At 37.7% G+C, this 21991-nt stretch overlaps 2 protein-coding genes and 1 long non-coding RNA gene across 5 annotated transcripts; all 3 read left to right on the plus strand.

Moving 5' to 3' along the window:
• The first annotated feature begins 10238 nt into the window (after nt 1-10238).
• Nucleotides 10239-13279, plus strand: LOC110868226 (F-box/FBD/LRR-repeat protein At5g56420). Its single transcript, XM_022117344.2, has 3 exons — nt 10239-11215; nt 11969-12138; nt 12976-13279. Exons 1-3 carry the CDS (start codon nt 10292-10294, stop codon nt 12977-12979), a joined length of 1098 nt encoding a protein of 365 aa, XP_021973036.1. The 5' UTR covers nt 10239-10291; the 3' UTR covers nt 12980-13279.
• Nucleotides 13280-14671: 1392 nt separating this feature from the next.
• Nucleotides 14672-16479, plus strand: LOC110868227. 2 transcript variants are annotated; one of them, XR_004862390.1, is made up of 2 exons: nt 14672-16139; nt 16244-16479. It is a non-coding gene; the product is annotated as an uncharacterized LOC110868227 (long non-coding RNA). The 2 variants fall into 2 exon arrangements; XR_002552311.2 differs by having other exon boundaries at nt 14843-15151.
• A 2449-nt stretch (nt 16480-18928) lies between these two features.
• Nucleotides 18929-21518, plus strand: LOC110868228 (probable small nuclear ribonucleoprotein F). Of its 2 annotated transcripts, none has more exons than XM_022117346.1 (4): nt 18929-19000; nt 19321-19446; nt 20085-20149; nt 21209-21518. In XM_022117346.1, the coding sequence occupies exons 1-4, from the start codon at nt 18995-18997 to the stop codon at nt 21276-21278; spliced, it is 267 nt and encodes an 88-aa protein (XP_021973038.1). In that variant the 5' UTR covers nt 18929-18994; the 3' UTR covers nt 21279-21518. The 2 variants fall into 2 exon arrangements, with proteins under 2 accessions (XP_021973038.1, XP_021973039.1); XM_022117347.2 differs by lacking the exon at nt 18929-19000 and adding an exon at nt 19026-19098.
• Nucleotides 21519-21991: the final 473 nt, after the last annotated feature.

Below are 21991 nucleotides of genomic sequence, written 5' to 3' on the forward strand. Positions count from 1 at the left end.
GTGATAATGTTTCTGTTTCGAGTTGTAAGTAGACTAGCGACAAAATCCATGGCAGTCCGTTCCCATTTCCATATATGCGTTTCTGGTTGCTTCCCACCTTGACTTTCTCACAAGTCAAACATCATTCTCATGCGTTGCTATGTGGGCCTTCAGGCTCGGTCATCCGTGTATGGTCTTCAGGTTTTAATTCTTCCTATCAAAACTCAAATGAATAGGATATCGAAACCCGTGTGCTTTGCCTGCACCAATTCCCTAAGTTTGCTGTATAGTGAGGTCCATATTCGTTCCATGAAATAGCAAATATTGTCCAACCTGCCAAAGGTTGCTTCCCCATGCCCCGCATTGGTCAATCTTGTGAATTCTCTTCCTTCAGTTCTTCAGTTTGAACAAGGTGAATCTGATCAGGTATGTTAGAGTCGATAGTGAGCTGCAAAGCTCATACACGTTCAGTTCCACAGTCGTAATCCTCCCAAAAGTTCCATCTAATGATGCCATTTACTGATTTAGCTTTTTCGAAACCAGGGTACACGGGAGGCCCTTGTGATCGGTGTAAGTAGTGCATTCGGTACCGTCCAAGTAATGCCTCCAACTTGAACCCAAAGGCCACGGTTTCCACCGCAGATTGTATGTCGTGCAGTTCCCTTTCGTAACACCATTAGTAAGCCATCACTCTCTCGTGTTGCGTCGACGTGTAACTGGGACTCTGATTCAAGCCATAATAATATACCACTAAATCACCCGCGCCCTCGGGTAAAGACGATGCTCAGTGCATTGCAGAATTAGGATTCTAAAGCTGAAAAGACGTCCTCCTTCTCTGTCTTTCACGAATACAGCACCCGGTTGTACTAAAGAGATTTAAGCTACACGACCTTCGAAATTCCTATGATTAATCTGCGATAATATCTAGCGGAACCAAGTAATCGTTGTATCCTCGAAGGACTCTTTAGTGTCGATCAGTTTCCAACCAAAACGGGTCTTAGCGAGATCCACGCGCATCCCCACTTCGTTGATTACATTACCCAAAAGGCACCTCTCGAATTCAGAAGTTACATTTATCAAGACTTCGCGTGATGTGGCTCCCCCCTCAGGACCTCTCAAATAGGATAAAAAGTTGTTCATGTTGTTCTTTCCTCCTGGAAAGGATTCGAAAATGTCACCCAAAGCATGGTCGGTTCACATGATCCATGAAGCTACTGGTGTGATGATCACTCTAAAGGTCATGGAATGCAGGGTCGTATGGCCGAATTGTGTCTGGTAGGCTTCTTTAAGAACATACTCCTCTTGGACTTCCATCTGATAATAGTTCGCTCGTAATTTTATCCTCTAATGAAAGCTCGTCCCTTGTAACTAGTCGACCGGTTGTCGGTACATGGTCGAGGCAAATGGTTCCCAACTGTCGTCTTGATGAGTTCTCGATAATCGGTACACACACGCAAAAAGGCTTATCTTCACGGATATAACTGGGGCTTCCCAAAGCGAGAATTAGGTCCGACAAAACTCTTGTCCAACAGTTCTCGTAGTAGCCAATACTGTTCTTGCAACCCTCTGGGTGCAAGACGGTAAGAGTATGAGTATTCGGAGCTCCATCTAATCGTGAGATCAACTGAGATTCCGACTAACAGTTGTGGTAGTAGACCTGAAAGTTCCTCGAATTGCACACTGAGATGAGTCACAACGATTGATGGATCCTCGATCCTATCTTACTTAGTCTTATCATCAGAAATAGTTGCTAATACAGCGGGTCATCCTTCCATAGACACTTTCAGGGCTGTCATTACTGACATGATGCTAATCTTTACACCACTCTGGTACTTTAGAGCATATAGTGACGCTAAATCTCTTCTCTCAGGGTACGTTTGCACGATATATATATCCAAATAACCAACCAACACTAACTACTGCATCGAACCCATCAAAATAGTGAAAAGAAGGTCGATGCCGAACATTGGTCTCACAAGGTCGAGTTTGCCGCCCAATGAACATATGAGGCCTCAGTTGACTTGCCATCAGCTGGTTCCATAACAGGTTTGGTTTCGAGAAGCATCAGGGTTAAACAGAACAGAGACTAAGCGAATAGCTACCCATCCAAGCTATCGTGTTGCTATTACGCCTGGTGTAGCCTATGCTAATACTAAATGTCCTTCTGTGAGCTTCATTTCCAGTGTTATTTTCGTCACGAGAATTTCCAGTACTGCCGTCGTTCCCTTGGTTGTCGTCACCTTGACTTAACACAGTCAATCCTTGTCGAGGTCACCTTCGTTTCCATACTGTATGCTACGATCATGAGTACCTTGATGTTGCCGCGACTGTTGCCTCTAATATTGTTGCCTGTAACGGTGTCCTGCGTCCTTTCACCAACAAGGTCCGTTTTTTTTTCACATTCCGTGCCACGTCCTAAGGCACTACTCATGGTGCCGGTGGTTACATAGTCCGCTCTATAGTCAATCGTCATTGATTTTGTCCCGATTGGTTCGTAAGAGTCGACTCCCATGACTCGCTGGCTGGGGTTAAGGATTCGATTGGAGTCAAATCGCTGTTGTTCGTTGCCGGTAACTAGGGTCATTCAAATGCTGAAGTCGGTAAGGTACTACGTTTACCCTCTTGTCCATCGTTCTTGCAAGTTGACTGAGTAATACACGGTATGTCACGAGAGTGTTGCAGAAGTGATCGCACTTCGGAATCTAAGGCGTCAACACGATAAGTTCCAAAAAACAAAGATAAGTGAGGAAAGTATAGTCCAATCATTTGACGTTGAGCCATCCAACTTAGGGACGTTCGTGCTAGCACCTAACATTCTACATAGTTCGCTAGGCGGTCAGATGTGTGATCAGGTGATACTCGATAACATCGAGATTCGTAAGGATTCAGAAAGGGGTGAATAGATCATGTTCGAGTAGAAGACAATCACCGCTATGACTCCTATAGACTGCTGAGTTCTAACATAACATCAATTAACAGAGCGGAACCCCTCTCACACTCGTTAAGCCTCACTGGGAATCACATGCACCCCACATTATTATTATTATGTGTGCACCCATAATAATAAGGCAATTTGCATGCTTATCTCAGTGCCTCTTAACTCGCGCTAAAAGGTTCCCCGAATTCTAGCAATAAGACATATGACGCCACAACATAGATCATGAAAGTTCAAGAAGAGTCGCACTCTTAAAACACATAACACGGGTTGGTAACATAGAAGTTCATACTGCAGTGCTAAGTGTGCATTCACGTGTAATGTTATTCATAAAAAAAACACTAGATATACTATGCAATAGTAAACGAGAAACAAACCTTGCAATCTGGAGCTGAGTGTCATGGCCGATTTCGGATCTGTTCGGTTATAGTCTGGTTTTATAAAAACGTTTTAAAACCAAGTTCACTATAACCAGTGGCTCTGATACCAAACTGTCACACCCTCAAAATACCACATGCGGAAACCCCCGCGGGGCGTGTGACGTACCAGGATCCAAGCCACCAATCACATTGAACTCATAAATGTATTTAAATAAACTTTCATTCATTAACATAAGGTGTTACAAATGTTACATGACATTCATTGTATACAGCGGAAGCATAATTCATTTGTTAAGTGTTTCGTAAAACATGTGTATATAAACCATTAAGCTTGTATTGCGATTCCATGCATCTCGACCCATGACCACTCCAGCCTTCCAGACAGCAAGTTCCAAATGATATAAGCCTATAGACCTGCAAGCATGCAGACAAGTGTGTCAGACGACGTTGGTGAGTTCAAGTTTTGTTAACGCGTTTGGTTACCAGTTGTGTGTTTAAAACAGTTCAACGTTTTGTTTTGATGTTGTTATTACTCGATTACCGTATGTGGCGACTAGATGTGAATGCCCAACCCCAATGCCTCCATTTAGGCATTGGTCATGAGGTCAAGGTATCAAACAACCTTGAATAGATGTAAGGGGTCTTATATGTACACGATGAGAATGCCCAACCCCAATGCCTCTAACTAGGCATTGGTCATGAAGTCCAGGTAATTAGTTCACGCCTGTCCTTTCGGCCCGGTGTGAGGGTGCCAAACCTAATAGCGCTATCAACTAAATACCTCGTTGCTTCTTCAGCAACACGGTAGATGTACGGGGTCTTACATGATTTATACTGTGTTCAATAACCAACATCCCGATTAAACAGTTTACCCAGTATTCCCTTCAGAAACGTTTACCAGATGTCCCAAACCACCGGGACGCATGCTTAGAAAAGTGCAGTGAACTCACCTTGGTTTGCTCGGTTTGATTAGTTACATTACCCGTTCCCAGTGGTTCAACCAAGTCCTAAGACGATTACCATTAACTATTAGTTCACAAATACTTACATCACGTAATTAACATCTTGTAAAGTATGCACATGATCTCATAATACATCTTAGGCATTTAGTTCACACATAATGATTCGTAATATAGCCTTTCATTGCATAATTTTTTTTGGTTCATTGTTTTAATCACGATAGACACAACAATGAACCATCATCAGGGAAGACATCACATGGGTTGTCCTTTTTGGGCCGACATATGTACATAGGGTGGCGGCTAGCTTAGTGGATGTAACTTTGGGTTTTGTTTAATAAATCAAACTATCATCGCAACAAAAAGGTAGCATTGGACCACTACATTCAATGGGTCAAACCCAAATCAATTCATCAACAGAAGTCACGTGAACTTCATCATCACCACTATAGAAGCATGAGACTATTTCCACAAAATCCTAGATACACCAAGCCAGCATTCAAATGATTTCACACAGCCTTGGGTGATTAGATCATGCATATAGAACAAAATTATCATCATATCGAATACCCAACCTATGCATATTAATTATCACAACTATCCCCATTACTCGTCATGCAGGATTTAGTATAAATCAGTTTCACATGGCCGGAAGTAATCAACCAGAGAGTAAACAAACACATTACATATTGCAACAATCAGTCTCTTAATTCATTATCAATTGGCATTCCGACGAAACATCAGGTTTCGTCGGCAACTATCATGTTTCGTCGTACAATCAACGGTTACAGACTTCATGGTTCGTCTCCATCAGGTCACCTAATATTGCTACCTTGGGATCTCCATCAACCAGACTTCAACGTTTACTACTAGTATATCTCGAAACATACACAGTTCATACTCATCATTAATGGAATATTTGTAACATCATCAGACAATAATTATCATTCACATGATTTCACTCATAAGCCTAACCAAAGAATATCTATTAAACCTAATCATCATCACAAGACTCAATCACATCATTTAACTCATATAATATTAATGTCCCTGACTTCCTGACACAATATTAATATGTTCACATGGTGTAATTTGATCAAATCTACAATTCACATGGGCAGCCACTTTGTTATCAAAAGTATCAATCACCTATTTCCAATTGTATTGGGCCTTTGACTATTGTTACATCAAGATCCATTACAAATTAACAACTTCAATATCATACAAGTCAATCTGCAGCAAAGGGGTTTAATTTTAAAATTTACTATTAAACAAATCATACCCATGAAACAAACCATTCGAACACAGCACTTATAATCATGCAATCTTATCTAGTCATTACTAATCAATCCCAAGATCATATTCACATATCATACATAACTCCATTTAACAACTAATATAAATTACATGGTGTGAAGACATACCAATCGGAGAAGTTTAAGCAGATAAGAAGGTTACGAGATCCACTGCCGACGAGATATTATTAATGGGGGTAGGGTTTGTATGTTGATATATTGTGAGTTGTAAAATAAAAAGAGGAGTTACGTAACATCTATTATATTATATTATAATGCCAAACAATCCTAAGTTGGCCGGTGGTTTCCTTTGACCGAACTGCCTAAGCCCAAGAGATTGGACTACCAAACAATTTGGGTAAAAAGGTTTGGGGCTTATACAAATGTTGGGCCGATGAGACTTACATAGATGTTGGGCCGATGAGAATTCTTATACCCGGGACGTGCACTGCTAGAAGAACATATATGTTTAACATATTACACTACAAGTATGATGCACCATTTACAAATAAACACACTTGTAACCCCATAGAACTAATAGATGTTTAACGCAACACATATACGCTTAATAAATGAGAATTAATAAATGATAAAGCATAAAATGCAAATAAATAAAGCATAACATGTAACCGTGCTAACTAGGAGTCGAGGAACCCAGGATTGCTAATCCTTAGAAGTTCGGGTTGTCACAACAGGGACTGAAATGGTTACGAAAGTGAAACCACAGGGACTGAAATCGCAATTTTTAAACTAATGGACTGAAATAGTGATTTTTGACAAACCACAGGGACGAAAACAGTAATTAACTCTAAAAATATGGTTATAGAATGCTCTAAAACAAGATATGCACTTTGTCATTAATTTATCTATTACGTCAAATTATTAAAGTTTATTTTAATCATACATTTATGAGTATTAATTTTGGTTTTTGATTTTATTGTTTAATTTATTTATTATTATTATTATTATAATATAATCTGTTTTTTAGTATTTGATTTCGATCGTTATCAAACCTACCCGTGTGCTCACACAGGTCCTACAACTAGCATAGGTCTATATAACATACCAGCCAATAGCAGCTTCTTGAGCAAAAACATTATCTCTTGAAGGCTCATTGTGTAAACAATCTATCTCATCAGCCAATAGCAGCTTCTTGAGCAAAAACATTATCTCTCGAAGGCTCATTGTGTAAACAATCTATCTCATCATTTTTTTTTTAAAATTTATGTTGTTTTTTATACAAATGAATAAGAATCAAGGTGATTTATTACTAAGAAACTCACACTTTGGCATCAAAATTAAAACTTACATTTCTGATGACACTAAACATAATTCATTAACATCGATCAAAAACTCACTTTAGATAAGTTGTAACAAGAATTATACAAATGCCAATAATACAAAAAGTGCAAATATCATAAAAACCAACATACTTTCCTTTTTTTCTCTCAAAAGTCTCTCAACCTAACTTTTACATATTAAAGTCTTTATACTTTTATAATTTGAACAAATTTATGAAATGACTTGCGATGCCTAGCCTCCTTGTAACTCGCATAGATTTCACTTCTTTAATCCTAATTATTCATTACAAATCTAGTGGTTATAATGGCTTCCTAGCTAAAGCATACTTCTTATTATATTCTAACCCATAGAATTTTGTTACTATACTCTTCGCATCAAAAATTTCTTTCATTTACAATGCGTAATACTTGTGTGATATGGTTTTTTTTTTTTTTTTGAAAAAACGTACGTTTAGGATATCGCTAACCAGGTTAGTAATTAGTATGTTAGTATCACCAAGTTAGTATTAAAACCCCTCTTGCCTGGACTTAAACTCAGGACCTTCAAGAGAAGCAAAGCTTCGCACCTCCCTTAACTACTAGGCCAAAAGATGATTGGTACTTGTGTGACATGGTGAATATAACTTTTCAAGTCTATAAAATTTTGTGAATGAAAGAACTTTTACACGGAAGGTAATATCAAGAAAAGAACCTTTGATATCAAAAGTAGCATAAATAATAGTGGAAAGTAATATAATGAAAATTAGTTTGAAATATTGCAAAGAAAAGAACCTTTGATATCAAAAGTAGCATAAATAATAGTGTGTGTACATTTATTAAACAAACATGAAAAAACTTTCAGTCAAACGATTCACTAAAGGTCAATTCATTTACAACTAACATTATCTTGTATTTCAACATTCCTCTTGTCTCTTAAGTCATGTCTAGAGATGAGATCGGTATTTGTACATGTATCGGATCAAAAATATATATATGGTATCGTTACTGGACCGATTCCGCTACCAAAAGTACCAGTGTCGAATTTCTGGAATAGCAAGTACCGAATATTGTACCAAATCTAACGGTACCCGATACCGTAACGAATCTATCAGTAGGACACCGATACTCGTTACAAAATGTTCACCTCTATATGGTACCTGTACTGAACACTACCAATACTAAAAATATTAATATCGAATTCTATAAAGGTAGGTACCAAATACCATACCGAATCTATCGGTATTCGGTAGTACCGAATACTCATCCCTAATCTTGACACGTAATATTACACTCTTAACTATGTAATAATGCGTGTGTGTATATATATATAATATATAATATAACGTAACAACTAAACATAACTAGTATTAAGCCCCTCGCGTTGCGATAAGGGACATACAAAAGTCAATATGATGGGTTAACGGGACAAAAAATAAGCGTAACAATGTTGAACCACACACGTACGTACGTTGTAACATGTTAGCTCGCAAAATCTAGACTGAAACGTAAAACAAAAATTTGTAAACAATGAAAAGTATATAGACTAAAGTTGAAAGTAAAAAAGTCTTAGGGTTAAATTGTAAAGGGTCAAGTTATTCTACAAAGGCTTCTAATTGTAAGAAGTGTAAGAAGGATTTATAGAGTGACAAGTGTCCAACAACCTAAAACTAAACCCACTATATCACCACAAAAAACCTAAACACCCACCCCCACCCCACCATCACCCAAAAACCTAACCCCCCCCCCCTCTGGCAAAAAAAAAAAAAAATATACCTCACCAAAAAAACCCCCAAAAAACCTAACCCTACCCCCCCACCCCATCCCCCAAAAACCTAAAAAAAACCTACCCCCCACCCCCCCCCCAAAAAAAAACCTAAAAAAACCTAACCCCCCACCTCTCAAAAACCTAAAAAAAAATCTAAAAAAAACTAAACACCCCCACCCCCAAAAACCTAAAAAAAAAACCTAACCCCCCACCCCCCAAAAACCTAAAAAAAACCTACCCCCACCCCCCAAAAACCTAAAAAAACCTAACCCCCCACCCCCTAAAAACCTAAAAAAAACCTACCCTCCCCCCACACACCCACCCCCACCCAAAAACCTAAACCCCCACCCCCTCGGCAAAAAAATTTTTTTTTTGGTGTGGGTGATGTGGGTGGGGAGGGGGGTAGGTTTTTTGTGGTGGTGGATGTTTAAGTTTTTTTTTTTTTAGTGGGGTTTTTTTGTGTAGTGGGGTTTTTTTAGGTTATTGGACACTTGTCACTCTATAAATCCTTCTTACACTTCTTACAATTAAGATCCTTTGTATTTAATCCTAATCCAAATTGTAAAAACTATAAAAGTATTGGTTTAACTGGAAAAAAAATTAAAGATAACCCACTAAAACCTATGTTACAAAATACAAACCATCATACTCACCTAAGTGACAAATTAATATATAATAAATTAAAGAGTAAACTTCCGTTTTGCTCTCTGTGATTTGGTCACTTTAACTGTTTTGCCCCAAACCTTTAAAAATAGCCATTTTACTCCCTGATGTTTTGGTTTTGTTGCCAGTTTGCTCCCTGCGGGGAGCAAAATGGACAAACAAACAATTTGGATAGAGTTAGAGGCGGGGAGCAAACTGGCAAAAAAACCGAAACATCAGGGAGCAAAATGGCTATTTTTAAAGGTTTGAAGCAAAACCGTTAAAGTGACCAAACCACAGGGAGAAAAACGGAAGTTTACTCCATATTTGTAACAAACCTCCAAGGCACAAGCCTGATCGGGTTTTATCGTAATGGGTTTTCGGACGACGGGTTTTCCCCAGAATTGATAATAGTGAGCACAAAATATGAACTCTGCGACCGTGGGCGTATAGGGTCACATTTAGCCATTGGATTACCTGGGTTTTTATATCGTTGACCGTTAAAAAAAGAAATACAACCATGGGTAAAACTTAAGAAGCTCAAGAATGTTGATAGTTAATATTGTATAACTATTATAGGCAATTGTGCAACAATAAAAACAGAGTTCATTGCTCCATATGTATATTTTTAACGGTAAATTTGGATTACTGACGGACCAGTAGAGTATCATCGGGCCACCAGCAGAATCAGCCGATCATATCCATCTCCACTAGACTATAATGACTATACACCAATTCAGATGGAAACCCAATACATTTGAAAAACATTAAGCAAAATATCTATCTCTACTAGGCTATAATGCCTATACCCCATGTTTTGTGGATATGTTCAACCCATACACCATACATATAATTTATTGATACGATACTGATATTCAGTACCGAATGATCATCCGTAATATTCTTAATCTTGACGCGTAATATTACACTCTTAATAGGTAATAATATTATATAATATTACGTAGCCAACTCTGCAAAAGTGTACACACACTTTATTACTCCATACCATTTCTCCATTTCCCCTTTCTCCAATTTCACATACAAATTGCACAAAAGATGAAGCGAAAATCAACAATAACCCACACCAGCAACATCTACAACGATGTTGAACATGAAGACCAACAAGACAGACTCAGCTCCTTACCAGATGTTCTTCTCATCTACATATTCTCCTTCATCGACACCAAACTAGCTCTTCAATCCCAAATTCTCTCCAAACGTTGGGTAAACCTCTGGACTCTGCTCCCTGTTCTCAACTTTGACTATTCATTCTTACAACGTTTCGATCATTTCATTCATAAAGTCTTAACTTACCGTAACGCTTCAATTAAGCTGGACGCTCTTAATATTAAACTTACTGATTACAACACAATGGCTACTGTTTTTAACTATGCCTTGGTTAATCGTGTCTCGAATTTGAGCATTGATACGTCTGATTACTTGACCAAATACCGCCCGATTCAATGTTTGAATGGTACTGATTCGTTGAGAAAGTTGGAGTTGAAAGGGATGTTTGAGTTCGGTAGGTTTTCGGTTTGTTCGGGTTTGGTTAAGTTAAGATTGGAGCGGGTTAAGATAGTTGAATCCGACCCGTTTTCGTGTTTTCCGAATTTAAAAGAGTTGTGTTTGGTGAATTGTAAGGTGGGGTTTGATTTGGCTGTGTTGGAAGTGATTGGGTTTGAGTTGTTGAGGTTGACGATTTCGTCGTGTTTTTATCATCCGGTTCCGTATGAGAAGCTTGTGCTTTTGACTCCTAAGCTTAAGGTGCTTGAGATTAGTGGGCTTATTCCGATGTCGTTTGAGGCTTGTGAGCTTCCGGGGTTGGATACTGTGCATATCGATTGTTGTTTTTCGTTTGTGCGATCGTTTGATAGGATTGTTCAGCAGCCGGATGAGGAGGAGCAGAAGGTTAATCTGATTAAGATGTTTTGGTGCATTAGAAATGCTAAATGTATTCATCTTTCGCCGTCGACTGTTAAGGTAAAGCTCTTGTTTTGCTTTCTTCATTGGTGTTTCAACATTCAAACTAGGGCTGGCATATCGTGTCAACCCGACCTGTTAAGACACGAACACAATAAGATACGAACCAGATACAGGCGAACACCAACACGACACGAAATCTTATCGTGTCAGATTTTCCAAACACGAACACAAACCTGATAATAAACAGGTTACATGAAATGACTTGTTAAGATACGAAAAAATTACCAACATATCATACGACCTGTTAAGACATGAACACGATCAGTTATTGAATATATAAACTTTACTTCCAGGTATTGTTTTATTTAAACAAAACCTGTTAAGGTTAAAAACAAAACCTGTTAACTTCATGTAGGTTCGTGTCGTGTTATCGTGTTCATGTAGAATTTGCTAGCCCTAATTCAAACTATTAATTGTATGATTGTATTATATCAGAGTTTATATTTCCTTGTTTATGTATTGTATTGGCCCATGGCATATCATTGTGCTCTATATATATTTTCTTAATTGTTGATTAATAGAAAAGCATTCACTAGAAACAAACCCTAGATTACATATCAATTTGATTGAAATAACCCAAATTTTAACGGTTACAACCAGTGCTCTCATTTCGCTTCAATATGCAGCGCACCTGTCTTATTTTTCATTTATAAGTATATTTTTTGGTTTGAAGCTTGTATTTTGTTTAGACTTTAGACACATGCTTTGCGGTAAATTTTTATAACCAAGTATCTTTTTCTTTGGTTAAAGCTCCTCTCCCTATCTCATGAAAAGCTTGTTGAAGAACCTTGCCCATTTGTGAACCTTAAGGTTTTGAACCTTATCCCTCCACCAAACAAGCCCGTCGGTGAGCTTCATTCTTCTGTGGCGACCTATTTGCTCAAGGGTTCTCCACGAGCTGTTGTCAAGTCATTGCCCCGGTATGATCCCCTTACTGTTTTAAAATATATCTCCTGTGATCAGTATAGGTGACAAGTCAGTCACTTTATTTGTGAATCGGTTTATTCAGATTATGTTTTATCTCTAACATGTCAAACGGTAAAATTTTAATTTTCCTTCAAAAGAAAACATGTCACATAGGTTAAAACAGTTGGGTGTAACCTTGTCTATTGTGAATTTTAATACATAAAACCTCCTAAATCGTTCTATTAAAAGAATGATCATCGTTGACACGCCGATTGTATTACTAGACTCTATATCGTACACGTCAAAAAAGATGTTTGCCCAACCAATTATAAGACCGGTGGGTATGGGGAGGCTCATCCCCATGAGGATGGGCCGCCACGTCAGCGCCACGTAGGAGGGGCTTGGAGATGATGGACCTAGGGGGGTGGGGGATGAACCCCTTTATATATATATATGTATGTATTTATAGATGTGTGTGTGTGGAGAGAGGAAGGAGGCCCGTCATCATCGGCTGGGGGAGGACGAAGTTCACGGGAGTAGGGGCGGCGACGGGCATGGGGGGTGGGAAGATGGGGCGGCGACTTGGGGACGGGCCGGAGGACGAGCCCCATTCCCTCCGGTCTAAGTGGGATTTTTGTGGGTATGTTTTTTTTTTTTATTTGACACACCAATTATTTTAGAAAAAAAAAAGAATTTTGTACAAAAGGTGTTAAGGTCAACCCAACCCAACCCATTTTGACCAAAACCAAAAGGTTACCGTTTATGAAACATTACCTATTCTATCCGTTTGCCGCCTGTAGTTGCCAACAACAAAACACCCCTTTGCTTACAATATCTTTTGATGTCTGTAGGTGACGAATGCTCATCGAGATGCTAAGTTTTGCTGTTACTGGTATGCTATTAGATATCTATAAAGGAAGTGAATATACATCGGCACCCCTTGGTTTCTGGAGAAGTATAGTGAATTATAGTTTTCGTATATTGGATCTTGTTTTGGACGTCAAAGCAGATCTAAGTAACACTTTCTTCTCTATGAAAAACCATCAGAGGTTTTCGTTTTATCTTTCGTGTTGCATTCATATTTTTATTTTTGTTTTCTTGATGTTGTTAGAGCTTGTTAAACTTTAGCAATGAAAATGGCATTAAGGTGGGTCATGTATTCATGTTGTTTTTTGCAAGTCGTATTAGGTCACATAACTGTTAATATAAAGGCCAGGGAAAACTGTGTAAATGACAGGTGCGTCATGTCATGTCGTAAGATGGGTCACGTCGTTTTTAGCAAATCGTAATCCAATAACAAATTATAAACGATAACTACTTTCATATACTCTATGAACAACATTAACGATATTGTTTATTAGAGAGAAGAAGATGGCGAGAATTGTGAATTTACAATTGTAAACTTAATTTACTTGGGTTGTATGTAACGCGGTCACGCCCTTGCAGACCTGGCCATGACCTCTATGTGAAATACCGCTCCAGCTGAAGTTTGGGGGCGTGAGAAGATTTGGGCGTGATCTGCTTAATGCTGCAACACTTGCATAAACACATTTGAGAAGGGGTAATTAATTTAGAGGGTTAATAAAAAAACATGTGTAAGTTAACTTTATGAGTGGTCGGTAGTGAACTTGTGAAACCATTACAGACTAGAGGTGAAAAAATGCAAGTGAGAGCTCATAACTACGTGGCTGTGACATGACACTCATTTTTTTTTCACATGGTAGTAAAAACGGGTAAAACCATTACATATATAGCTTTATGATTAAGAATCTAAGGATTTTGACCGTCTGGGACGACCCAATGTGGTCACAACGGCAAGGCTAAATAAGCATTTTCCTTATTGTGTGGAATAGGACATTTTATAAGAAGTAGATTCTTAAAAATGATCTGTCAAGCCCTTTTAAATTTTGTTCTAAGATGCTTTTTGTTTTGAAACGTTAAAAAAATTCAACTATGTGCTTTCTTAATCGTTATGTTAAATTGTTAATGCATAAGAGGTTGTTTCAAATCTAGTTTTCTATTCCTTTTTGATGAAGTTTACTTTAAAATTATGTATGATATATGATATTCGGATTTAGGTTATTTGGATAAGTTTATTTTATGGTTTATAGGATGGGAAGGTGAGTATGGACTTTAGAAGAACTACGTATTTTATGGTTTATATTTTAAGTTGTATGTGAAACACTTTAGAAGAACTATATAGTTTTGATTAAAAAAGTCTTGTGTTGATCTACAGTTCTACATCATTTAACTGATTTCAACCCTCTCATTCTACGTTTGAGACACATGATTATTGTATTGTTAGAACATGGTAAGTGTGTAATGTAAAATCATCATAACTTTTGGGTTTTACCTTTGAAACACATGATTATTGCATTGTTAGAACATGTTAATGCTAAGTGTGTAATATAAACTCATCATAAGTTTTGGGTTTTACCTTTTAGTAGATACATGAATGTAAAGTTTTTCTAAGAAGTTTCAAATTTTATTATTACAATTTTACCACTATATCATGATACCACACCCACTCATAGGGCCGGCAATTCTGACACGAACACGATAACACGACACGAACCTACACGAAGTTAACAGGTTTCGTGTTTGACCTTAACAGGTTTCGTGTCTAAACAGGTCGACACGATAAGACCTATTTAAATTTCGTGTCTAAACAAGTTAAAACCCGTTAACCTGTTAAGACCCGTTCATGACATGCTAAGAATTTAAATTAAAAAAATATACCAGGTATGTCATGTGAGAAGCGGGGTGGGTATATCCTAATTTTGAAATTCATTCTTCAATTCACGCTCCAAAGTGCAAAGTCCAAACCCTAAAAAGATCTCTACAGCAGCCGCAATCGATCGACGAACAAGAACAACCATCGACGACCAGCATACGTTCAGCCATCAATCGACGAACACGTTCAACATACGTTCAGCCATCAATCGACCAGCATACGTTCAGCCATCAGCCGCAATCAATCGACGAACAAGAACAACCATCGAAGACCATCATACGTTCAGCCATCAGGTAAGTTAAAGATACTTGATTTGTGTTGTTGTGTTCATCTGTTGTCATTACATGTCCAGTTTCGTATGCACTGATTTGTGTGAATATACTTGGTAAACTAAAAGATGAAGGTTGTCATTACATGAAGGTTGTTATGTTCATCTGTTGTTCAGCCAAAGGATATTAAAAAAAGAAATATTTTAACTTGATTTCGTGAATATGAAGATACGTTGTCAAAAGAATCTAGCTCTATCTTTAACGGATCTTAACCACCTGTACGAGTAAGCTCAAAATCATTTGTAGTACTGCTTTCAATCATCAGCTTCCTGTGTTAACATTTTCATATCTTGTAAATAATGGGTCTTTAAAGTAGAGAAAAAAACTCAACGTAAAATGTCTTCTATATTGATAAGATAGCGTTGCAGTTCATTTTACAAGTAATTAGAGTTTTCATTGTTAGGTTGTTTTATAGTCATAGATACATTAGTCACGCATATAGAAAGAATCTAGATAAGTACTATTAAGGTGAGATGACCAAATTATTACTTTAATATAATCTTAGATTAGGATAGAACTGGAATTAGATGGTAGGTGGATATGGATTTTGATTCTATCAAAGTCGACCTAGAAAATGATAGGTGTATGAATTTGGAAGATGATGAAGTTGGCTCTATGGAGGTAGATGATAAAAATGATAGTGGTGTTAGAAAACCCAAGGCAAAGAGATCGCGAAAGGAAAGATTAGTTGTTTAGCATTACTTTACCAAACAACAAAACAAAGCTTTAGGCGGAAAGGTTCCATCAAAGTGCAACAAATGTGGTCATATTCTCATGTTTGATAGCAAGCAAGGTACGGGAACCAAGTTAGTGTAGATGAGCTCATAGAAGATATAATGTCACTTGACATTAGCCGTGAATCAGACGCTTCAAATTCTGTGAACAATCCTAAGGTATCCACTCCAAATGCTTCAAGTAGTGTTGCTTGTTAAAAATCAATGAACATCTCAAGGTACTCACTTCAAATGTTTCTAGAAATGTTGCTTGATAAAACTATATGAATGAGTTTATGTCAAATTGTCCATGCCTAATACGATTGTAATTCTTTGTGTGTAGGTTTGATTGTTTGGAATTGAAGATCTTGAGAAAGAAATGCATATGGGAACTTGAATGTTGAAACTATTTGGATGTTATGATTAGACTTTTATGGATTTCGTTTTAAGTTTGTTAAAACATCATGTGTTTATGCATTTTTATGACTTTTGTGAACCTTTGGCGACTAGATTTCCATTAAACAGGTTCCTTAATTGCTAATTTCAAATATGGAATAATAGGTCATGTTCGTGTCTTAACAGGTCGTGTTCGGGTCTTAACAGGTCGTGTTTGTGTCTTAAACAGGTCATATGATATGTTGGCAACAATTTCGTGTCTTAACAGGTCATTTCGTGTAACCTGTTTATTAACAGGTTCGTGTTCGTGTTTGGAAAATCTGACACGATAAGATTTCGTGTCGTGTTCGTGTTTACAGGTTTCGTGTTCGTGTCTTATCGTGTTCGTGTCTTAACAGATCGGGTTGACTCGATATGCCAGCCCTACCCACTCACGAGCTTATGACACCCACAACATGATGCTTAACGAGTTAACGCCCTAGATGCTGATGTGGCTTGAGGTGTTGTGGGTTGGTGTCCGCTACACATTAGAGACATCTTACCCTCCTCACTCCTCATACCCTACCTTAACTTTGCTATCGGTGAGATTTAGGGGGTGTTTGGCCTAGGTTTTTTTAACAAAGCTTATAGCTTTTTTAGTTTTTTTTTTTTTTTACAATATAAGTTTAACTTAGTATTTGGTTTAGCTTTTTAAGTTTATGCTTATTAGCATATATAAGCTAATTTGAAGAAGCTTATTTGAAGATGAGTTTTTAGCTTATTTGAAGAATATTAGAAAATATGCTATAAGCTATTTTAAAATATAAGCATAAAAAATAAAAGCTAGGCCAAACACCCCCTTAGTTAGTATGATATGAGATTTACCAAAACCAGAGGGTATGTTAATGTAACAAATGATAACCGAAAGAAAGGAATGTAAATTATTCATTGTATTCCTGTCATTATTCAATTTGAAAAGAGTTAATTACTGTTTTCGTCCCTGAGGTTTGTTAAAAATAACGGTTTCAGTCCATTAGTTTAAAAATTGCGATTTCAGTCCATTAGTTTCATTTTCGTAACCATTTCAGTCCACTAACTTAACTCCATCCATTTATTTTGTTAACTTTGAGTTAACTAACTAATTCAGAGACGGTTTGCGTCAGTTTTAGAAACACAGGGACTTAAGTGTAAACTCTAAAACATTAAAACAAAAAAAATAGTAAATTCCAAAAAATCAAAAAAATTCCAAAAAACCAAACAATTTCCAAAAAATTCTAAAAAATAATAAAAATTCTAAAAACTTCTAAAAAATCCAAACAATCCGTTTCGGCGCGAACTGTTTTGAACCCGAACCGTTTCGAGTTGAACCGTTTCGACGCGAACCGTTTCGACTCGTACCATTTCGACCCGAACCGTTTCGAGCTGAACCGTTTCGAGCTGAACCGTCCGAACCGTTTCGACGCGAACTGTTTCGACCCGTACCGTTTCGAGCCGAACCGTTTCGACCCGTACCGTTTCGAAGCCGAACCGTTTCGAGCTGAACCGTTTCGAACCGAACTGTTTCGACCCGTACCGTTTCGAAGCCGAACCGTTTCAAGCCGTACCATTTCGAACCGAACCCTTTCGAGCTGAACCGTTTCGAACCGAATCGTGCCGTATCGAACCGAACCGTTTCGAGCTGAACCGTTTCGAACTGAACCGTTTCGAGCTATACCGTTTCGAACCGTACCGTTTCGATGCGAACCGTTTCGAACCGAACCCTTTGGACGCGAACCGTTTCGACGCGAACCATTTCGACGCGAACCATTTCGACGCGAACTGTTTCGAAGCCGAACCGGTACGGTTCGATACGGCACGGTTCGCGTCAAAACGGTACAGCTCGAAACGGTTCGGTTCGAAACGGTTCAGCTTGAAACGGTTCGGTTCGATACGACACGGTTCGGTTCGAAACAGTTCAGCTCGAAAGGGTTCGGTTCGAAACGGCACGGTTCGGTTCGAAACGGTACGGCTTGAAACGGTACGGCTTCGAAACAGTACGGGTCGAAACGGTTCGGTTCGAAACGGTTCAGCTCGAAACAGTTCGGCTTCGAAACGGTACGGGTCGAAACGGTTCGGCTCGAAACGGTACTGGTCGAAACGGTTCGCGTCGAAACGGTTCAGCTCGAAACGGTTCGGGTCGAAACGGTACGGACGGTTCAGCTCGAAACGGTTCGCGTCGAAACGGTTCAGCTCGAAACGGTACGGACGGTTCAGCTCGAAACGGTTCGCGTCGAAACGGTTCAGCTCGAAACGGTTCGGGTTCAAAACAGTTCGCGCCGAAACGGATTTTTTGGATTTTTTAGAAGTTTTTAGAATTTTTATTATTTTTTAGAATTTTTTGGAAATTGTTTGGTTTTTTGGAATTTTTTTGATTTTTTGGAATTTACTATTTTTTTTTAATGTTTTAGAGTTTACACTGAAGTCCCTGTGTTTCTAAAACTGACGCAAACCGTCCCTGAATTAGTTAGTTAACTCAAAGTTAACAAAATAAATGGATGGAGTTAAGTTAGTGGACTGAAATGGTTACGAAAATGAAACTAATGGACTGAAATCGCAATTTTTAAACTAATGGACTGAAACCGTTATTTTTGACAAATCTCAGGGACGAAACAGTAATTAACTCATTTGAAAAAACACTGTCAAAAGCCCTAAACATTCTCACTTGCTCTTCTCTACCAATATGGCCGTAAGTATCGATCCTTCAAGCTGTTAATTTCAATAAGTATCACTATTTCGTTTTCGTATGACGCATTTGTCATCTTATGAATTGTGTGTTTGCAAATTGTATGTGTACACGTGAGATTTTAAACCCTAGTTATGCAAATTGCAAGTTTGTTGAGAATTGGATTGGTTTTTGAAGAATTTACTTTTGATTATCGATCTGTTTGGTGATGATAAACTTTACTGTAGTGTTTGGTTTAAAATTAATATTGTGTTTTTATATCAATGTTAAAATATGTCATATTGCCATGCAAATTTGGGGACTAAATTGTTAAAGCATTGCAGACCGTACCAGTTAACCCGAAACCTTTCTTGAACAACTTGACTGGGAAGCCTGTGATAGTGAAACTCAAGTGGGGAATGGAGTACAAAGGTTTTCTTGTCTCTGTTGACTCCTACATGAACTTGCAGGTACGGCACTGACTTCTTGTTTTGAAATTTTAAAGGGCTGAGCCGTATTAACGATCTACTCTTTAGGGATGGCAATGGGTCGGGTTTGGGACAGGTGTAGGTAATTCCAAACCCAAACCCGGTTAGATAACCTTGTCCAAAACCCGTCCCAAAACCTGTCGGGTTTCTAGCGGGTAGATACCCATCGGGGATACCTGCGGGTTTTGGGTAAACCTGTTAATCTAAAAAAAATTACCCGTTGGGTATACCCGACCCAAAACTCATAGGTATCTATCGGATAACTACTAATCAGTTACATGTAGTATTAAAAATATATCAAATAGCTACAATGTACATGAAATAAAATACCTACATGTATAAAAATGGATGTATTATATATATACATATTTAAACATATAAAAGAAATTATATGGGATATACAATCGGGTAAACATGTACACTTTATCGGGTAACTGGGTCGGGTAAAATGGGTATATCACCAAATCCCAAACCCGCGAAAAAAATAAAAACGAGTCCCAAACCCGATTATTCGACCCCAAACCCGTCCTAACTGTGTCGGTTTCGGGTTTACCCATCGGGTTCGGGTTCGATTACCATCCCTACTCTTGCCTCTAATATTGGTTTATGGGGTTTCTCAGTTAGCGAACTCTGAAGAATACATCGACGGCCAGTTCACTGGAAATCTTGGAGAGATTTTGATCAGGTATGCTTGAATTTTCTATAGCTTATTTCATCCGAGGCAATTTGATTTCATTATGACATAGAATTATAACTCTTCTTTCTGAGTATAAGAGTTAGACAAGTTGTTCTGTTCAAGTATTATCCTATGGTGTCATCCTTGAAATCTATTGGGCTGATAATAATAATATGGAGTAATCTTATTACTCCAATGCACAAAAAGCTTCTTTGATGAAGAAATACATTTTTCATCGCCCAAAGGATTAGTAAGCATTAATGTTTGTATGAAGCTAGTAGTTCACTCATTGAGTTTCAAAATAATGGAGCTTTTAGGATATTGTGTGTTTATCTACGTATCTTTGATACACATTGGTCAGCTCAGGTGGTTTGGTAGTTGGTCAAAATAGGTAGCATTTATGCTGGTCGAAACGAGTCAGGTCGTGTTGAATTGTTGACTGTTGACCTGCCAGCATTTTTATCCTTTTTACTAGTTTTGTAACATTTAAGGCATTAGATATAGTTGTAAAAAAACAATACTATTAAAATGTAACTGATATGTTTGAATGACTTGATATAAGAGGTTTAAAATATTTATATTGCACTTTTGGTGACTTTTAGCACATTTGATGTGCTTGGCCCGTTTTGATTCTAACAAAGTTGTAAACTTGTATTCTTGGAGTTTGCATACATTGTTGTTGCTATTTCTCGTTTTTGGATATACAAAAAAAACGTAACTGGTGTCCCGACTGCTTTATTGCTTAGATATGCAAAACTCACTGCCTTGTTGAAGTTTGTGGTTTCGCTGTACACATGTGACATAAAAGTTATATTGTTTGTACAGATTTTTTTATTTTGCTTGTATCCCCTTTGTTGTGGTTTAGGCGTTTAGGTGTGGCAAACGGGTTGGTTTGATAACGGGTCAAAACAAGTAGTACTTTTGTCCAGGCTGAAAAATGTTTGGTTCAAACTCCAAATAGTTTAAATATATATAAATAATTAGCGTGTCGGATCAATGCTTACAAAGTATATATTAGTTTAATAATCTAATATATCACTGGCTAAAGATTGTGTGTTGGTTATGCAGATGTAATAATGTTCTGCATTTACGTGGTGCGCGTGAGGATGAAGAAATAGACGAGGCAGATCGTGACTAACACCCTTGCCCTTTATTTTTGTATGGAGATTATATGCAGATGTTATAATTCAAAATGACAATTAAGAAATCGTAACTTTTGACCATTCTAGACACACCTAAAGTATGAGAATGAATAGCCTTTTCTTTAGTAAAAAAAGAGGTACATTCTACTTGTGTTCTTCTTTAACTGTCATGAGAACAAGACTTTTTGTATGACCAGTTTGACTGATTATCAACAAAACTAATCTATCTTGACATATACAATAGTGTTGTTCAAATTCAAGAGAATTTTTATTTTTCTGTTTTCACATATTGCATTAATAGGGTCTCCGGTTGACTGTAAACATCCTGCATTGGAGACTGAAAGTCAGTCAGATGATGATGATGAAGCAAAGACATACAAAGAAAAACAGAACAAGAAACCGACTCCATGGAAGAACACGGGTACGTAGTTATGGTAGAAGTTTCATTGTTTAACATTTAAATCAAATTCAACCCATGATTCTTCATTGATTGATTAATTGGTCTACTTGTGGATATCGAATTCCTGCCTACCAACCCATTGTTAGGATTTCTTTTAGATAATGTTCCTCTTATTGCATGTTTTGTTGAATATGAATGGGATGAGTGTAACATCCAATTCGTTTCAACAAAACAAGCAATAAAAGAAACATTATCTAAAAGAAATCCAAACAAAGGGTTAGTAGGCAGGAATTCAATATCCACAAGTAA

Source organism: Helianthus annuus, chromosome 7 (genome assembly GCF_002127325.2).
Source record: "Helianthus annuus cultivar XRQ/B chromosome 7, HanXRQr2.0-SUNRISE, whole genome shotgun sequence".
Classification (NCBI taxonomy): Eukaryota; Viridiplantae; Streptophyta; class Magnoliopsida; order Asterales; family Asteraceae; genus Helianthus; species Helianthus annuus.

Excerpts from the sequence above, each read along its gene's own strand:
- LOC110868228 (XM_022117346.1), top strand. Across the intron at positions 19,447-20,084 it reads ACTCCTACATGAACTTGCAG|TTAGCGAACTCTGAAGAATA; the intron begins GTACGGCACTGA and ends GGGGTTTCTCAG. Across the intron at positions 20,150-21,208 it reads CTTGGAGAGATTTTGATCAG|ATGTAATAATGTTCTGCATT; the intron begins GTATGCTTGAAT and ends TTGGTTATGCAG.
- LOC110868226 (XM_022117344.2), top strand. The coding sequence starts at position 10,292 with ATGAAGCGAAAATCAACAATAACCCACACCAGCAACATCTACAACGAT. Across the intron at positions 11,216-11,968 it reads TTTCGCCGTCGACTGTTAAG|CTCCTCTCCCTATCTCATGA; the intron begins GTAAAGCTCTTG and ends CTTTGGTTAAAG.